At 37.7% G+C, this 17853-nt stretch overlaps 1 protein-coding gene across 1 annotated transcript in view; it reads left to right on the forward strand.

Annotated features, from left to right (window-relative positions):
- LOC124391929 (BTB/POZ domain-containing protein KCTD16-like) overlaps positions 1-11961 on the forward strand; it is a 29828-nt gene extending 17867 nt beyond the window's left edge. The window contains exon 2 of the mRNA XM_046858634.1: positions 10684-11961. Coding sequence (XP_046714590.1) covers positions 10684-11138 — 455 coding nt within the window. The 3' untranslated portion in view covers positions 11139-11961. The remainder of the gene's footprint in view (positions 1-10683) is intronic.
- The last annotated feature ends 5892 nt before the right edge of the window (positions 11962-17853 follow it).

Genomic DNA, 17853 nt, shown 5'->3' on the forward strand with positions numbered 1-17853 from the left:
CTGGTGGAAGTGAAATGCATCACTGGCATAATTACATCATTTGCAGGTGCAACTCTGTGCTTTTTTTATCCAGACTGGCCACGTCTGTGTTTTTCTCCCTCCTCTTAGAAAATACCAGTCTGAATTACCTTATGTTTTTCAACAACTCAGAAGTGATTGGATCGTTTTAGTCTCATCTGTGTAATCATCCGTGATTTCACTGGCAGGTGTGGGTAAAAAAACAAAGATTCTTACTTTGGTTATTACCTCATGCTGTATTTAGTCATCGATTTAGACAGTGTTTCTGACAAATATGTAATGATGGATGTTCAGTTTAACTCGAAAATTGTAGCTGTAATTCTCATCACTATATCTGCAGTCCTCATTGTTACTGTCTGCATGCAATACTTTATACTAGGTAGGTAGTTCCAGTCAATTTACCCACTGTTGTATACTAATGTGCTGCCTTAGAAACAACTGTAACCATAGTAACATACAATTACAGTCACATACAGTGTGAGACATCTTTTGTGAACATTTCCTGATGAGTGTGTTTTTTGCATGGCATTTAACTCATATGATAAAATAGGTTATTGTGATAAATAGACCAGGATGAGTTTTGATGAAAATTAGAACATAATGCTAAAATAATGGAATCATAAAATGGCACAAGGAAGTAACACCAACAGCTTTAATATTTGTATTTTTTGTATTTTTATTATTTTAATTAAATCGTATTATTATTATTATTATTATTATTATTATTATTATTAATAATAATAAAATCCATTCAAATAAATTAATCTCATTCAACTACTTTATTTATGTGTATGAATTACACACAGAATCATAGAATATAACAAACTAACAAAGATTTTTATCAAATGCATTCAGCCAGTTTTGCATGGTAATAATCATCGACAATCATCAATCATGCTAAATAATGAGTTAAAAGCTTTAACTTCTCATTGCTGGCAGATGACTACGATAAAAGAGGATATATCCATGGCTTGTAAGGTAAAACCTTACAAAGGGTTTAGAAAGGTTAGGCCTGACTACTAGAAAGAACTAATTTCCTCAATTTCGTATATTAGAGTGCCAATGTGCTTCCTCTATCCACTTCACTGTCTTCATATTGTTTTTTTGATTGCAGAGTGTCAAGCATTCTATCTCTTCTTAGAATTTATTATGATGATGACCGCAGCTCTGCAGGCTGTCTCGTCAGCCTGGATGTCCTATTACACTTCATCAGCATTTTGTGAAGTGTCGCGACTATTAGGAGACAATCTGAACTCTCAAATCTGTCCCTGTGCTGGTCATATTCATTCCCAAGAGATGGTCACAATTCTTATAATCATTACGAAATGATCACAGAGGGGAAGATGTCAGGAGAGACTGGTCTTTCTACTAGGACAATGAGTGCTTATTAAGCCCGAACCGACTGGATCTTTTTGTTCCCCTTCTTTTTTTAAACCTTGTCTATGGCTCTTTTCATATTATTACGCTTGATTAGAAATATGATTGAAGGAACAGAAGGCTGTAATTTGAATCACTCTTTAAAATTCATCCCATCAATATGCTGAACAGCCTGAATTGTGATCATGATGCTACTCGGGGGTCATGGTGGACCTCAACGCTCGCTGCAGTAGGGTTTCTGTTTCGGTAAGGGTGAGAGTTATCAGTGGTGCACCTCCTCCTTCTCCAAGGACAGACTGGCCTAATTTTGGCACTAACCTGAAGATAAAGAATAGCATAGCTGTAGGCAGGTTTATCATAACACTCTAAGCTTTCGTACTTACATTCTTCACTTGTAATTGCATACCTTACCAGGAATTAATGTGTTTAAAAAAAAAGAAGACATGAATAATGAGACAGGAATTTAAGGATAACCTGTGCGACCTGTGGGAAGCAAAACGCATACACAGAAAAGCTAATTGCATACAGTATCAGTGTGCATGTTTGAGCTGATTTGATTTGCAGATTGTTGGCAATGCGTCGAACAGCGCACGCAGCCAAGATCCATCAAAGCTGTTTTCAACAACCCAGCTTTTAGTGTCCTGAAACCATTAGCTGTCTGCGCTGCTTGCATCATGTTGCTTCTTTTTTTACTCCACGCGACAGTGGAACTCCTCTTCACCCTCTTCTAAAACAGGAACACGCCAGGGCCGTTCTAGAAATCTGGGCTTGGTTTCCTAAATCCATTATGGTCTAGTGCAAAAAAAAAATAATAGGGAGAGTATCATGAGCGTTCTCTCTATTGTATTACTCTGGTTTTGTTTTCAGGAAACTGGGCCATGCCTAGGCTTAGAATTCAGGCTTGGGTTACAGCATTCATGTTTTGAAGTCTGCTTTCAGACTGAGCCAATTAGAAACCTAAAATCTGTCGTGAATGTAATTTTTCAACGTTTGAACTTTGCACATTTGGATTCTTTGAGCTCAGACTCAGCGTGGATGCACTGTATCTAGTGAAAATAGAAATGTAGGCTACTGCACAGTACGATTATTCAAATATGATGTTTGGGAGAAGAAAGGGAGTGCAATCAGTGAACCAGGCATTGATGAAATACTATCCTAATCAGGCTAACATGTTAAATATGAACCAGATATAATGTTATGTAACCCAAAACCATGCAAATAGTGAAGAGTTCAGGACTTATGTATCTTATGTTTTAGGATTTATGTATCAGCAGGGGAAAGGCTCTAAGCCCCCAGCAGATGCCTTGGATAATAGTTAGCAATTTATCCTGTACATACTCTACATACCTATGATAACGTTTTCTTAATTAGGCACAATAAGACTTTAACTACCATAGCGTCACAATTCCTGCACTTTGGCGCAAATATTGAGCAAAATAAGGAGTTTCCTGAATACAGATGGTCCCAGAGTTACGATGGTTCGAATTAGAATTTTTCGATTTTACAATGACGATAGCGATACGACAAAATTGTAAATTTTGCGCAAAAGGCAGAAGTGTACGATGAACAATACGTTAAAAGCACAGCTGGGATGAGCGTATCTCTTGCCCTGTGAGGAGCCCCACTCTCGCTAGCGGTGGATGGAGTAAAGTCTCAGTGTGTATTTTTTCTGTTTCAAACAGCAATTTTTGTGATAAAAGCATGTCTTCCAAGTGCCAAGTATGTCTCTTGCTGGTAGTAAAAAAAGAAGAGGAAAGCCATCAGTTTAGAGCAAGAAATTAAAATTATAAATCAGCATAAAGTTGTACCATCTTCAACTTACAATATTTTGGACTTAGCACGATGGGGTCGTGGCAACATTTCTCCATTGTAAGTAGAGGACTACCTGTATAAACAATGCAGTACCTGTAATATTTAATCTGATATACATTGATCACAAGTGGGGTAGTGAATACAGTGTTAGTATTCTGGACATATAAACACATGTAAAGGGATGATTATGGACCACACAAGATTTAATCATGTTACTCCATACATTTATAATTGTAATAAGTTTCCTTTTATTTATATATTTTTTAAAATTCAGCTGTGGTTAAGTGAAACTGTGGTATCTAAAACAGCAGATACAAGTCTGTCTTTCCATTTTTCAAGAGAAGGCCTACAGTATACATAAAATCAAACAAGTTTACCGAATTGTGTTTACAGAACATCTTTTAACACTGCAGTATGATATATAATGTGCAGAACTGTAGGAAAACCCTGGCTATAGAGGTTATGTAATGCCATATCTTCCTGAAGCCTGTCAGGAACAAAGTGATGAATCCTGGGCAGGGGTTTAGACTCACTGGAAAAATGTTTAGATTATACTTCTTTTAAATCACACTGTGAAAATAATTTTATTAAGAGTTTAATTTATGGTGTAATAATTGTAATAATTATGGCAATTTAAAAACCGATTAATACTAATAAAAATATATACTGTATATATAATGAATAAGAGCATGCAGTTTGAACTGGTTGCTTCTGTAATATATTGTTGCTTTGTTTTTTTCTGAAAGCACTCTGGATCAAAGCTGCAGAGCACAGAAAGGAGAATGTCTATTTATATCTGAGTAAAATTGATGGTTGTTATTGGCAGGGTGTTCTCCCTGCAGGGGGGAGACAGAGGCAAAGAGACCCAGTGTGTGTGTGTGTGTGTGTGTGTGTGTGTGTGTGTGTGTGTGTGTGTGTGTGACCTAGGCTGAAGAAACTCGCTGTGCTCCATAAACGCCTGCAGCGTTGTGACTGGCGTGATTGGTGGACCTGTCAGAAATGAAAGCCAGAAGCCACATCTAGGGAGGGCTGTGGATATTCGATCATCTCTAATACTGTTTTTAGGTTGAGCTGGTGTGATCTGGATGTTTTTCCCCTCATAGCTGGGGAGTAACCAAATACCAGTAACAGGATTATCAATTTAGAATTTCTCAAAAGCACAGGGCAGGAGGCTTTAGTTACTGGAAAAGCCCCTGCAATCAGATTAGAGGTGCTTGGTGATCGTTGTGAGATTACATTTAAATAAATGGAAATAAAGAATAGACAGGATACAATTTGAAAACAAAAAAATATATATATATTTTTAGACTTTGTCTTTGTCACTGGCTGCCATTTCGGTAAGGTCAGGAGTCGACTGTATTGAAGAGCATTCTTTCGGAAAGCTGCCCACTCAGATCTTTGATCTTTGAGTTGTATTTTGTTGATTGAAAGCAGTTTTAAAGTAGAGAGACATTTTAGTTTCTAAGCAATATACACTATATGCTAAAAAGTATTGGGACACCTGACTTTTCCAACATTATGTAGTTCTTCCCCAAACTGTTACCACAAAGTTGAAGGCACAAAATTGTATAGAACATTTTTGGATGCAGTAGCATTACATGTTCCCTTCACTTGAACTAGTAGACCCAAACCTGTTCCAGCATGACAGTGCCCCTGTCCACAGAGTGAGCTCCATTAAGATATGGTTTATATGGTTTGATCTTTAGTGGTCTACTATAACACTCTTAAATTAACCATAGTAAACACCTTTGGGATGAATTGGAACGCTGACTGCACCCAGGCCTCTCCACCCCTAGTTCAGTGCCTGGTTTTACTCACACCCTTGTGGCTGAATGAGCACAAATCTCTGCAAGCACACTCCAAAATCTTGGAACATCTTCCAAAAGAGGTTATAATTTATTATAAGAGCAAATAGAGACAAAAAGTGGACTAAATGTAGTTTCACAAGTTGACATTTATAATAACTTCTTTACAAAACTCATGCATCCAGATGGCAATTACATGAATGCCAGGAAGGACAAGTTTCTGCCAGCTTGTTTTGACTACAATCCCAGATGAATGCGTTACTCATGGTCATTTGATCACGTTTATATTGATTTGCCAGAGGTTGATGTTAGGTAATGAACAAACTTAAAGAGATGCAACACCGAAATGCAGTCTGGTATTGTGGCTTTTGTGAATATAAAGCAACCTTATACTCGTAGCTGGCATTCTAAAAGTCTCTTTAATCAGCCAGTGGGTCGTAATCGTCTGATTGATTTTATTTTCTTCTTCCTGCTAATAGCCTCTGAATGAAGGCAGTATGGAGGAGAAGTTATACGATCCATACCAAGTGAGCTGTTTAAAGTCATACTGAAAGCAGTCAGCTTTTTGCAACTGAGGAAGTCAACTAGGTGGTTGAATGTTGAAAGTTGAAACTTAATGATAAGGTGCCCCATTAAATCTCAAACATTTATTGGAAAGAAAGAGTTTAACGAATTTGAAAACATTTATAGATATTACAATAAATGCTGGCCTGGTAAATTCTGATATTCTTATGAATATTCCTTTTTTTTAAAAATAGAATTTAGTGTTTTATCTTAGTTTTCAATTCTAATTCAGATTAAAACATTTAGTTAACTATGAAGATGCTTCCATGAGAAAAACCTTCACAATGCAGTTGTTATTATCTTATATATTTATAGTTCATTTTATTCAATTTATTCAATTTACTGAGCAGCTGATCAGGTTGAACTATGTTTGTGACAAATAAAATCTAGAATCTTGAACAGACAATATAGGAATGGCATCCTAACAACTGCATTGTGAAGGTTTTTCTCATGGAAGCATCTTCATGCTAAAATGTCTCTCTACTTTAAAACTACTTTCAATCAACAAAATACAAATCTTATTGTTCAAAGATCTGAGTGGGCAGCTTTCCGAAAGAATGCTCTTCAATACAGTCGACTCCTGACCTTACCGAAATGGCAGCCAGTGACAAAGACAAAGTCTAAAACATTTTTTTTGTTTTGTTTTCAAATTGTATCCTGTCTATTCTCTATTTCCATTTATTTAAATATAATCCCACAACGATCACCAAGCACCTCTAATCTGATTGCAGGGGCTTTTCCAGTAACTAAAACCTCCTGCCCTGTGCCTTTTGAGAGATTCATAATTGATAATCCTGTTACTGGTATTTTTGTAAATAAATAAAAAAAATCAGATAAAAATAAGCAGTAGTTAATTACTATGCACTGTTATAGGAAAAATAAATATCTGTACTTGAGGGATAGAAATGAACCCCTACCATGTCATTCCTGAATATGAAACTTTATATATTTTTAAATATCATGTTTTACTTTTAATAATGTTTTTTTATTGTGTTTTGGCACTCTAGTTTTTCAAATAGTAATAACATACATAATAAATAGTTATAAACTTATTATAAACATGCTTTTAAGAGCTTTGCGACATCACAGCTGTCAGGATTATGGCCCTGAACTATATTCAGTAGAAGTAGCTCAGATGTGGGACTTCGGAAGGGCCCTTGAGTAAGGCCCTTAAACCTCAACTTCTCCATTGTGTAAGTGATAGAAATGTAAATTGCTCCGGATAAGGCCATCTGTCAAATGCTGCAAAAGTATATTAGTAATATATGACCAATTTATGTGAGAGTGCTGATCGGAAACATTTCACATTCAGTGCCATATTTCTGCCAATGGCATTGTATCAAATGGGCAGAAGCATTCTTCAAAGTCGCAATGATTTTAGGTAATGCAGATGAAACGAGTAAAAGAAATCCAGAAACATATTTTGTTGTTTTTATTTTTATTGCATCTATTTGAGTTTATTTATATTTGTACATGAGAAGGCGTTATATATTTGAATATCGCCTCTCTGCCTGCAGTGCATTAATTAGTTACCGTCCTGGTTAAACATTACCATTTAGACTGAATATCATTGATGTGTTTTGAAGTAGAAACACAGACCCAGCTTCTTTGTAGTGATTTTATGTGCATCATAAAGAGAGCTTTTTCATCTCAGCAAGGTGTTTATGCAGCTCTGTGTTTGAATGTGTTTGAGGCATTAAGAGCAGCTTGCGTGCATGAGGATGCCGAAAGAATAAAAGAGATGTGGAGGTGGAGGTGGAGGTGGAGGTGGAGTTGGAGGGCCGTGAATAAGAACAAATACGTTGTGATTTATATCACGAATGTCTGAGCTCAATCTCTCTGCCAAATGCATCTCATCAGCCTTTTAACTGATTCCTCTGAATGCTCGCATATGGGAACTAAATTAGGCCCAGAGATAAACTCGTGGTCTAATGGGTCTGCAATATGATCTGGAGCTGAGTCAGAGAGAGACAAAGAGTCAGCAAAACACACAGAGAGAGAGAGAGAGAGAGAGAGAGAGAGAGAGAGAGAGAGAGAGAGAGAGAGAGAGAGAGCTCATCATAATACACAAAGTTAATGTAATCAATTATTGGACTTTCAAATATTGCAGCAGTCTCTTGATTCTATAAATGCACTTTCAACATACACACCCAGGAAGCTCCCCTAAATATTTGCTGAATGACAGCATGTTTAGATAATCCGTATATTTGCAGTATGAAAGCATATTTCAGATTACTCATATATTACCCAAGTTCTAGTTTTTACTGTACCTGGGGGGATACAATACCCTCCATATTCAATAAAACAGTAAATGAAACAATATTAGAAGCTATAACGTGATGCATAGCAGTCAGCGAAAAAATGCACAGCTGTCAGCATATGGTGCAGAAAGACTCTGTTATCAGTATGAGATGTATGTGAATGGTTTTTGGAAAAGACGCACTTGGGGTGGGGAGGGGATGAAAGGACTCTAGGAAGACTCTGCTGTACTCCAGTTATTCGCAGAAGCCTGAATTGTCAAGTTGTTCGATGCAGCACTCATTTCCCCGCTGCAGAATGAAAGTTTTATGATCATTTTCGCTGGGCTTGGCTTGTGTCCTAGACTGGAAATCCCTTATGGGCTGCGTCAACTGCTTGGAAACAATGCGCAAAGCCCGAGTCCTTTTCCTGCAGACCGCTCCACTCAGTGAGTTTGAGAGCATTTGGCTTCACACGTATGTAGTGAGCGAGAGAGATAGTAAAAGATTGAAGGGAATGGAGGCTGATCTAATTTCTGCAAAGTGAAATTGCTCCACAGCTTCCTTTGCACTTGCTCTTATAGATTAGCCATTAGGAAGCTGATTCTACCTCTCCCTCTACTCTTTCTACTCTTTCCAGCCCTGGGCAATCACACAGCTGTCCTTCAGCTCATTATTGCACTCGGTATCAAGAGAGCACTGCCCCATCCAACACTCCAATGCTTTTTGATTGAACTTGGGTTATTATGAGCTCCGACAGGACAGCTGATAGATTGTGGGCCAAATCAGCAGATAATCTTCGAGGCCACAGCACTGTGTAACAGGACACAGACACGGTGTAATGGGAGACAAACCCAGAAACATGAAAAGGAGAAAACAAGAAATAAGAAACCCCTGGAGAGAGTGTATCAGATTTATTTTATTGAGCTTCTATCTAGGAGATAAGGTCTTTGTGTTCTTTAAAACTCAGTGAGGACTCATGAGGGGTGAACCAGAAAAGGGCAGAGCACACACACACACACACACACACACACACACACACACACACACACACACACACACACCATATACTGTGTATATATATATATATATATATATATATATATATATATATATATATATATATATATAGTGTGTTCACACACTTTTTTGTGCGTGTGCGTATGACGTCTGGATATGTTATGGCTTTAGAGCCATACTACAAATCGAATCGTACTGTTATTAGAATGTGGTTTGTGCTTCGGCCATTTTCATATGGCTTCGTATCACAAGATACACCCTTAAAATGATTCCATTGGACACCTTATTTTGTTTTGTGGTTCTGTGTGGCACAGCAAAACAAATAGCCCATTTTTAGTACGTTAGAAATGTTAGCCATCACAAGAGCCCATTTTCCCAATGTGTAAGTAATCCGAGGCATTGTAATAAGTCAGTAATAATTTTGTTTGCTTTCTCACACTGTAGGACAACCTAACAAAAACTAGGGGTCCCTAAACTATAGCCAGGAGGTCTGTAAAATGTTCTTAAATTGTTGGAAGTTGCAACCTACCATTATCAAATGTGCTATCATATTTCTCTTATAGCTCTCTAGTTATTAAACACTGTCTGGATTTATTCCAGACCTCAAACACTCCCAAACAAGTAGCCTATAAATACCATCAACTTGAGTCTAATGTGTTCAGTGAGTGGAAAATCTCGGAAAAGAAATCTGTCTAGATCTAATAAGTAGACAAAATATTATTGTATGCATTAAAATAATGTTCAGGCAATAAAAGTGTACCGTCTCAATGGACGATGCTACAACATAAGTAGGAAGCTGAAAGAGTACTACAGAATTCTGATGGTGACGTGACAATAATCTAATTTCTAAGAATGATTTAATGAACTTAATGGATCTGAAATCTGATCGTGCGTAATGATCCTGTGCTTTATGCTGTCTGCTAGGAAACAAGAAAGCGCTGCCAAATATTTCAAAGATTCAATAATCCAACTGACTAAATGCTTATTGAATCCTTAATGTGTGTAACATGTCGGACTTTTGAGAATCATTATATCTTGCTGGGAAAATGTTTAATGGAAACCATAGGCTAAATCAGGCCACAGAGTGAAGCAAAAATATATATTTTCTTCATCAGCATTGGGGCAAAAAGGCTTCGAAGTAAATTGAAGTCTAAATGAATGAATTTGGTGTTTTGTTATTAGGGATCGCTTCTCGTCTGTTTGTAGGTTAATTCCGCACTCATACACACCAGTCGAAAACAACACGAAAGGTGTCTGATGCGACCCCCTTAGCAGTGATGAGCTTCAGACCCTTTGAGATGGACCTAAGCTTTTATCCAGAAAACACAAAACAAAATCAATCCTATTAAAGTTCAAAGTGTGATTTAAACTTTGATTCCCCACAATATAATGCCACTGATAAGGTCAGACGTGTAGTGCAACCTTTCAATGCTAAGTGATTGGTTTAACCGCCCTGTTTGCATGCTGATGTGTTTGGCTGAATGTCAATGGTGTGGGTTTTATGAGATTTATTCGTCGGAGGATAAATGCTGAATTTTGAATGGTGCACCATAAAGGCAGAAACGAGCAGTAATGAAATGCATCATCACCAGCTGGAATGTAAGTGTCTGCTAATGGTGTCATAAAACCTTTCAGTGTTTTGCCTGACCACGGTGACCTTTGTTATAGAGTTGCACACATCCGCTTATGAACGAGCCCTCTGCAAGACAACACTAAATCTGCACCTCATGGGCTTTGATTTGCTAATAATATCCATGCAGTAATTATAGACTTGATTGCTGATATATCTCAAACCAACGTCTCTTTGATTGCTCCAGAGCGTTTTGTTTTTTTTTCTGTGTGCTTTCCAGGTGGACCATCAGCTTGGTCATCCTCTCACTGTGAGTGCTGTTGCAAGAGCCAGAAGAGTGAGCGAGAGGGTGAGAGTGGCACGTCCTTCAACGAACTATCCACTTCCTGTTCCGAGACCCAATCAGAGGCCAGTTCTCCACAGGAGACAGTGATCGCTCGTCCCATCTCCCAGCAACACCACCACATCCAGACCCTGGAGCGTACTGTAAAGAAAGGCCCGGCCCAAGCGATGCAGACGGAGACGCGTCGGAGGACGGAGCTTTTGCGCACTCGCACCACAGGCCCCCGTGACCACATGACCCCATCCAAGAGGAAACCCACTAAGGAGAAGCTCACGCCAGAGCAAGAGCTGCAGAAATGCATCCAGGACTTTAGACGCATTCGGATTCCTGAACGTTTCCCGGACAGGAAGAACACGTGGCAGTCTGATCTCTTGAGGAAGTATCACCTGTGAAGCATGAACGAAGGGAAAGAAAGAACGATGGTGAAAGGAGAATGAAGGAAACACAATCTACCTATCAGTGCTTAAGATCTCACTTTGATTTGCACTTCACTTGAGCACAATTTCTCGCTCTAATCTTTGAGTAAGTCGCATAATGCACACAAAAGATGCAGTTAACCTTGGGCGACTTGCACAGGTTCTGTTACAAAGCACAATTACTTGAGCTGCAAATCAATTTCACAGTGTCTAAATGAACCAGCCTTTTAAAGAACACCGTAGAATGGGTTGGACATGCATTAAATGAGCACAAATCGACATGTTAGCAGCGCACGCAGAGCACTGCACGAATCAGACACTTCTCTTGTAGTCTTGAGCACAGGATTTAACGCGTGAACACGGAGAAAGAAAAAATAATAATAAAAATAATTCGGTGTTAGACTTGTGGATGGATTGGATGTTTAAAACAAAGTTTTCCCCTTTTGAGAATTTATTTTGCTTATCACCAACATTCCCTGTTCCCAGTGCATGCTTTACAGGCATTACAATTGCAATATAGAGTAATTGCCTCACCTCCTATGGACTAGTGCTATATATTATTATGCCCTGCATTATTCGCTGACGCTGACGTTTAGGGAAAAAATTAATAAATAAACCATCACATCTAAATGAAAATGTATCTAAAACAATAGAGCAGCACAGATTTGCTAGATTGTTTTCTCGTCGTGAACATTTTTGTCCAGATTATTATTTGTATTGTATCTGATCTGGTTTTGCCTCGGGGGTATATGACGAATCCCTTATTGTGAATGTGCAATGATTTATTAAATGAAGTGAGTTTAAATGCAATTGTTTTTATGTTGACTGGCTGTGTATCTCCATGATGTTCTAATGTGCAACACAATATGATTTCACATTGCATTTAAAAACAGCACATCTTTCAATTCGATTCTAGGCGTAAACGAAACAAGCGACTAGACAATTTGGTTTATTTTTATCGAGAAGGAAGAAATGCACTGGATTGGAAAACAACACCTAACCAAAAAATTGCAGTTTTTATATAATATACAATATAATATACAATATAATATTCAGGTGATCAAGCTTTCTATCTCTCTCTCTTTCTCTCTTTCTTTCTCTCAATCTCGCTCTCTCTCTCTCTCTCTCTCTCTCAATTCTGACAGTATATGGATCTGTTAAAAACCAGACTAAAGTTGATCTGCAGCTTTTTCTCTGCTTCATGGTTCTTCTGCAGGCTTGCAGAGCTGCAATTTGCAATACAGTTTTCTTCCACGGTTTTCAGCGCCTTAAGTTTTCAACGTGCCGGGTGATACATGCATTACAAACACTGTTTTTAGACATGACTATTTATATTCAGGAGATTCTGCAGTGTCGCCATATTTCAGCAGAAAGGGAGAGGCTTTTACTTTTCTACACCCAAAAGTGTGTCAGTCTGATGAATATGGATTTATACGTATGAGGCCTTTTTGACCTAGAAATGACCTAAAAAATCTAGCCATAGAGGTATAAATAGACTTGTACGCTAACAACTCATCTTACATGCACGGTAAAAGTGTGGTAGGATTTATATACAGAATATATACTCTTTATTTCAGATACCCAGAACTGCAGCAGAGGTCGGACCAAAGGCAAACAGAGTGAACAGAGGGGAATTCATATTCATAGTAAAATAAAAATGGTAATAAACAGATGGCCAAAACATGACTTGGGATAAGCAAACAGGCTAAAAAAGTCCCAGGCATATATATATACTGTATACATCAGTACAGTTTTACTGTTATCACCATTTTTATATTTGTGCTTAAACTTTACGTTGGTTAAAGGTTTGTATAGTAAAAAGCATACATCCTCTAAACTCTAAACTCCAGAGATACTGTTTTGCATATTCTCCACATGTCTGTGTGGGTTTCAACCAGATTCCCCAAATTCCTCCAATTTAGTTCCAAAAACATGCTGTTTGAAACTGGAATGCTCTTGAACAAATAGTCGGAAGTCCCATTCACTAACAGTATTCCAGAGATAAGATCCAAATTAATCTAAAGGTGATGAATGATTTCATGAATGAATGAAAAATCCTAAATATAGATTCTTGTTTATAACATTTTTTTATTTGAAAGCTTCATTTTAAAACATCTGTGTCCTGGGAATGTGTTAATTTCGTCGCTGTGTACTTTAGTGCTGTAAATTGAAAAGTATTTCAGTTTTATTTACCTATTAAGCATCCCTTTGGCTTTTAGAAATGCCTTTTATGCATTGTTTTGCTTCTGCAAATTGGGAGGTAAATCTTATGTGAATTGTGCAGTGAAAGATAGTTAGCAATGCCCAGTAAATATAAATAAATAAATCAATAATTTAGTCGGACTTCATGTTAGCAGTGTCACGATTCTATATAAACACCAGACACCTAGTTACCACCATTGCACAAAATCTACGATAAACATGGTGTAGATACTCAATATCTCCAGTAACTGTAATCACTAGTATATGTGGGTGATGAGCTTTATGAGTCTAAATCGTTCAATCAAAAACATGCAAACAAAAATACCAAGAAAGGCAATAAAATGCCTTTTTTTTTAAATGCTTAAACTGTCATTGTTTTCATACCGAGGCGACTAGTGGCATTTAATGCATGAGAACCTGTGTTGTGAGATTTTTCGAATGTAAAGCTAATATGATTTTCAACATCATGTAAGACCAGCTTAAAAATGTGTAAAGCAACCTACAAAAGAAGACAAGATAAAAAAAGGGTGTAAACATTCTGCCTAATTAGTGTCATGAACAGGAAGCAGGAAGTAAACAGGCACCGTTTCAGATGTTAAAGAATAATTTATGAATTAAATACTTGAGCAGAGGATTCCTAACTTGAATACTGATGCTGCACCTTCGAATTCACCTTCACGTTTATGCAAATTTCATTTCTGCCGCCATACGTTATATATTATGCATAGTGAATGTTTCAAACAGCATTAGAGGAATCCTCTGCCTTGATATCTTACTCCCACCATGCGTTCCTGTCTCATCCCATAAACCTGAATGACAGCCAAGTATCCCTGACATTTGCCCTCCACAATTATTGGCACCCCTGTTTAAGATGTGTTAGGCTTCTTAATAATTAATTTTTTATTGCTGTAGCATAATCTCACACTAAAAATTTTAGAAGAATCGAACCTTTAACTAAAGTGAATAAAAAATAAAAAAATAAATAAAAATCCATGACTAAAAAATTATTGTTTTTCATAAAATCACCTGTTCCACAATTATTGGCACCCCCAACAATTCCTATAAAATAATTAACAAATGTTTTTATTTTTACTGTAGTTTTTAAAGTTGATCAGAGTATCTAGAACCTTCTAATTAATCATTCCTGAATTGCTGTATCCCTGTGGTATAAATATGACATGACACAGAGGCTGAGGGAACACCCCAGTCAAGTAATGTAAATGTGTGTTGATCTTCATGTGTCAGGCAACGGCTACAAGAAAATATCCACTTGCCCATTTCTACAGTCAAAGGAATCATTAGGAAGTTTAAAACAACTGGAACAGTGACAAACAAGGCTGGACGAGGACCCAAGTTTATCTTGCCATCACACACAGTGCGGAGGATGGTAAGAGAACTAAAAAAAATCTCCATAGCTCCCTATTAAAGAACTGCATCAAAGAGTGGCATCTTGGGGGTCAAAAAGTCTCCATAACAACCATCAGATGCTATCTACATGCCAACAAGCTGTTTGGGAGGCATGCAAAAAAGTATTTTCTCACCTACAATCGCAAACATAAACAGCTGGAGTTTTTTTAAGCTAAATTGGGACCGTGGGCTTTGGTCAGATGAGACTAAGATAGTGCTTTCTGGCAACAAACACTCTAAATGGGTCTGGTGTTAAACAAAAGATGAGTATGTGGAAAAGCACCTCATGCTAACTGTGAAGTATGGTCTCCATTTGTGATTCTGTCAGCCTGTTTCTCTTCCAAAGGCTCTGGGAACCTTGTTAGGGTGCATGGCATCATGGACTCTTTGAAATACCAGGACTTTTTAAATCTAAACCTTATGCCCTCTATCAGAAAGCTGAAGATGGGTCGTCATTGGGTCTTTCAGCAGGATAATGACCCAAAACACGTGGCGAAATCTATACTAAAATGGTCCAGCAGACACAAAATCAAGCTCTTTTTATGGCCAGCTCAGTCCCCAGTCCACAACCCATTTAAAATCCTGTAGGGTGAGCTGTAGAGAAGAATGCATGACAGAGGACCCAGGATCTCTGGATGATCTAGAAAGATTGTGCAAAGAGGAATGGTCAAGATCCCTCTCTGTATTCTCCAATCTTGTGAAATGTTATAAGAGGAAAGTTATCTGCTGTATTGTTGACAAAAGGGAGTTGTACAAAGTATTAACATCAGGAGTGCCAATAATTGTTGGGTACATGATTTAATGTAACATTTCTTTAATGTGGGAATTGTACTTCAATTGAAGGATGGATTTAGCTCTTTTTTTGTTTGCATTGTGGTTCTATATTGTAAAAAAAAAAAAAAATTATAAAAACATGTCTTAACCAGGGGTGCCAATAGTTGTGGAGGGTGCTATATGAATGGATTGATGCAAAGAGCATAAATCAACTTTGGAGTTTGGTCTTGTGAACTGGCTGCTAATCTGTGGACAGCATCAATGGCACATGATCTGTTCAGTCAAGAATGAATTGCCAGTGACTCTGCTCCTAATTTCAGTGTGCAGAGCACAGTGATGAAGCAGAGCTGATACCAGAGTCTCAAATTGCCTGCTGAAATTGAGGCTTTCAAACGAAAACTCCTAAGTCTTTTTTTTTTTCAATCTAATACCCAATTTACTGCCTCAGACAGATTTGTGGTTCACAGATACTCAGCTTTAGAATTACTGACACCCATTGCTATAGGGTCTGAAAATTGGCTTTTTGCTTAATTAGCTTAATACATAAAAAATTGACATTTCTATCTATCTATCTATCTATCTATCTATCTATCTATCTATCTATCTATCTATCTATCTATCTATCTATCTATCTATCTATCTATCTATCTATCTATCTATCTATCTGTCATAATAATAATGGTACTAATGTAAACAGGAAAAGGAAAAAAATGCAAATACAGACATAGAAAAGTATGAGAGCTGCATAATTTAGGGCCAGCCACAATAAAAACACTAATGATTGAGTAGAGAAAAGGGACAGGAAGTAGACAAGTGTCTAAAGATCTGAAAGTCTGTGCAAAGATCTGAGAGCAGTTTGTGTGACCTTCTCTTGCCAGCTTAACAGCACTGAGTCTTCTCCTGTAAGGCTTGATGAGATTGGAGACTACAGAGCAAAGGTCCTTAAATCCCTCTTGTGGACTCTACAGCTTTACAGCTTATACAGGATTTCAGTGGGGTGTAGGTCAGGGGGATGGGATGGCTGTCTGAAATGCTTGGTCTTGTAACTATTGTTGGTGGGATATGGATGTAGATTTGGGATCACTGTCATACTGGAAGATAAGAATTTAAGTTCTTGTCAGAGGCAACCTGATTTTCAGCGCATATCTCCTGATATTTCATATTTCCGGGGCTTGAACCCCTGACCTTCCGATTAGTAACCCAGCACCTTAACTACTAAACTACCACTATCCCACCTTAACCACTTAGCTACCACTCCCCCCCTGGTGTCCATGAAGCGATGTAACTACTTGCCTAGAACAAAACATACCCATCATCACCAAAAAACAGTATACCCATTATTGGTCAAAAAGCTCTATTTTGATCTCATCTGACTATACATTTTCTAGGTGTTCCTAGTAAATGCCAGTTGCTTACACTTGTTTTTTTTTGATAAAGAAAAGGCTTTCTTTTGGCAAACCTTAGAAGAAATAGAGATTTAATGAATGTGGCTGAACTTGGAGACTTGTGATTTGGAGACACGATGACGTTAACATATTACTCTCTTTTGCACCATCCTTCTCTCTCTTTCCATTCTCCAGAGTCTATGAATTGAATACCATTTTGCAGCGAATAAATAAAGTCAAAGATATAATATGGAAACAATTCTATAAAAGTTCTGCGCCTCCTTTGGTTATGCTTCAGGCTGCCGAGAGTTAGTGTTCACAGAAAGGCTTCCTTAATCATGCACTTGTCAAAACCCATATATCGCATGGGTGACAAGTTCTATGCTAGTCGAAGAGAAGAGGGAACAGGTTATGCAAGATATTAATTTTAGCTGTAGCTATGTCACTGCACCCTGGCTTTGAGAAGATCCTTACCTATTGCAGTTCCTTCTTCACAATAGGACATTATTAGGTTTGGGGTAGACAAACTTCTATTAATAGGAGATGTGGGAGTTTAAAAAAAAAATGTAAGACTTGTGATTGCCACTGAATGTTCAGTCTGCCTTTTCAGTTTAATTTAAGAAAGCAGTATTTGTACCGCCTTTGCTGAAGTTCTTGCTGGTGGTCATGGTTCAGCATTTTTCAGAAGTTTTTTTTTTTATTCTCGGATGAACGAAAACAGCAGCCAATTAGAGTCTTTCTGCCAGCTTATGTTTCTTTTGGGTGTCCCTGAAACCCCCTGGTCTGTCTGTCTTTTTTCTCTTTTCATTGCTCTTGTCAAGTGTTTCAGAGAGACTGGAAGACAAAAGAAGTTGAGAAAAAAGTGAAAAAAACCTGTGGTAAAGTGAAAAAGTTTGCAGGATGACACCAATTTGAATGTGTCT

The sequence above is a fragment of the Silurus meridionalis genome, chromosome 10, assembly GCF_014805685.1.
Source record: "Silurus meridionalis isolate SWU-2019-XX chromosome 10, ASM1480568v1, whole genome shotgun sequence".
Classification (NCBI taxonomy): domain Eukaryota; kingdom Metazoa; phylum Chordata; class Actinopteri; order Siluriformes; family Siluridae; genus Silurus; species Silurus meridionalis.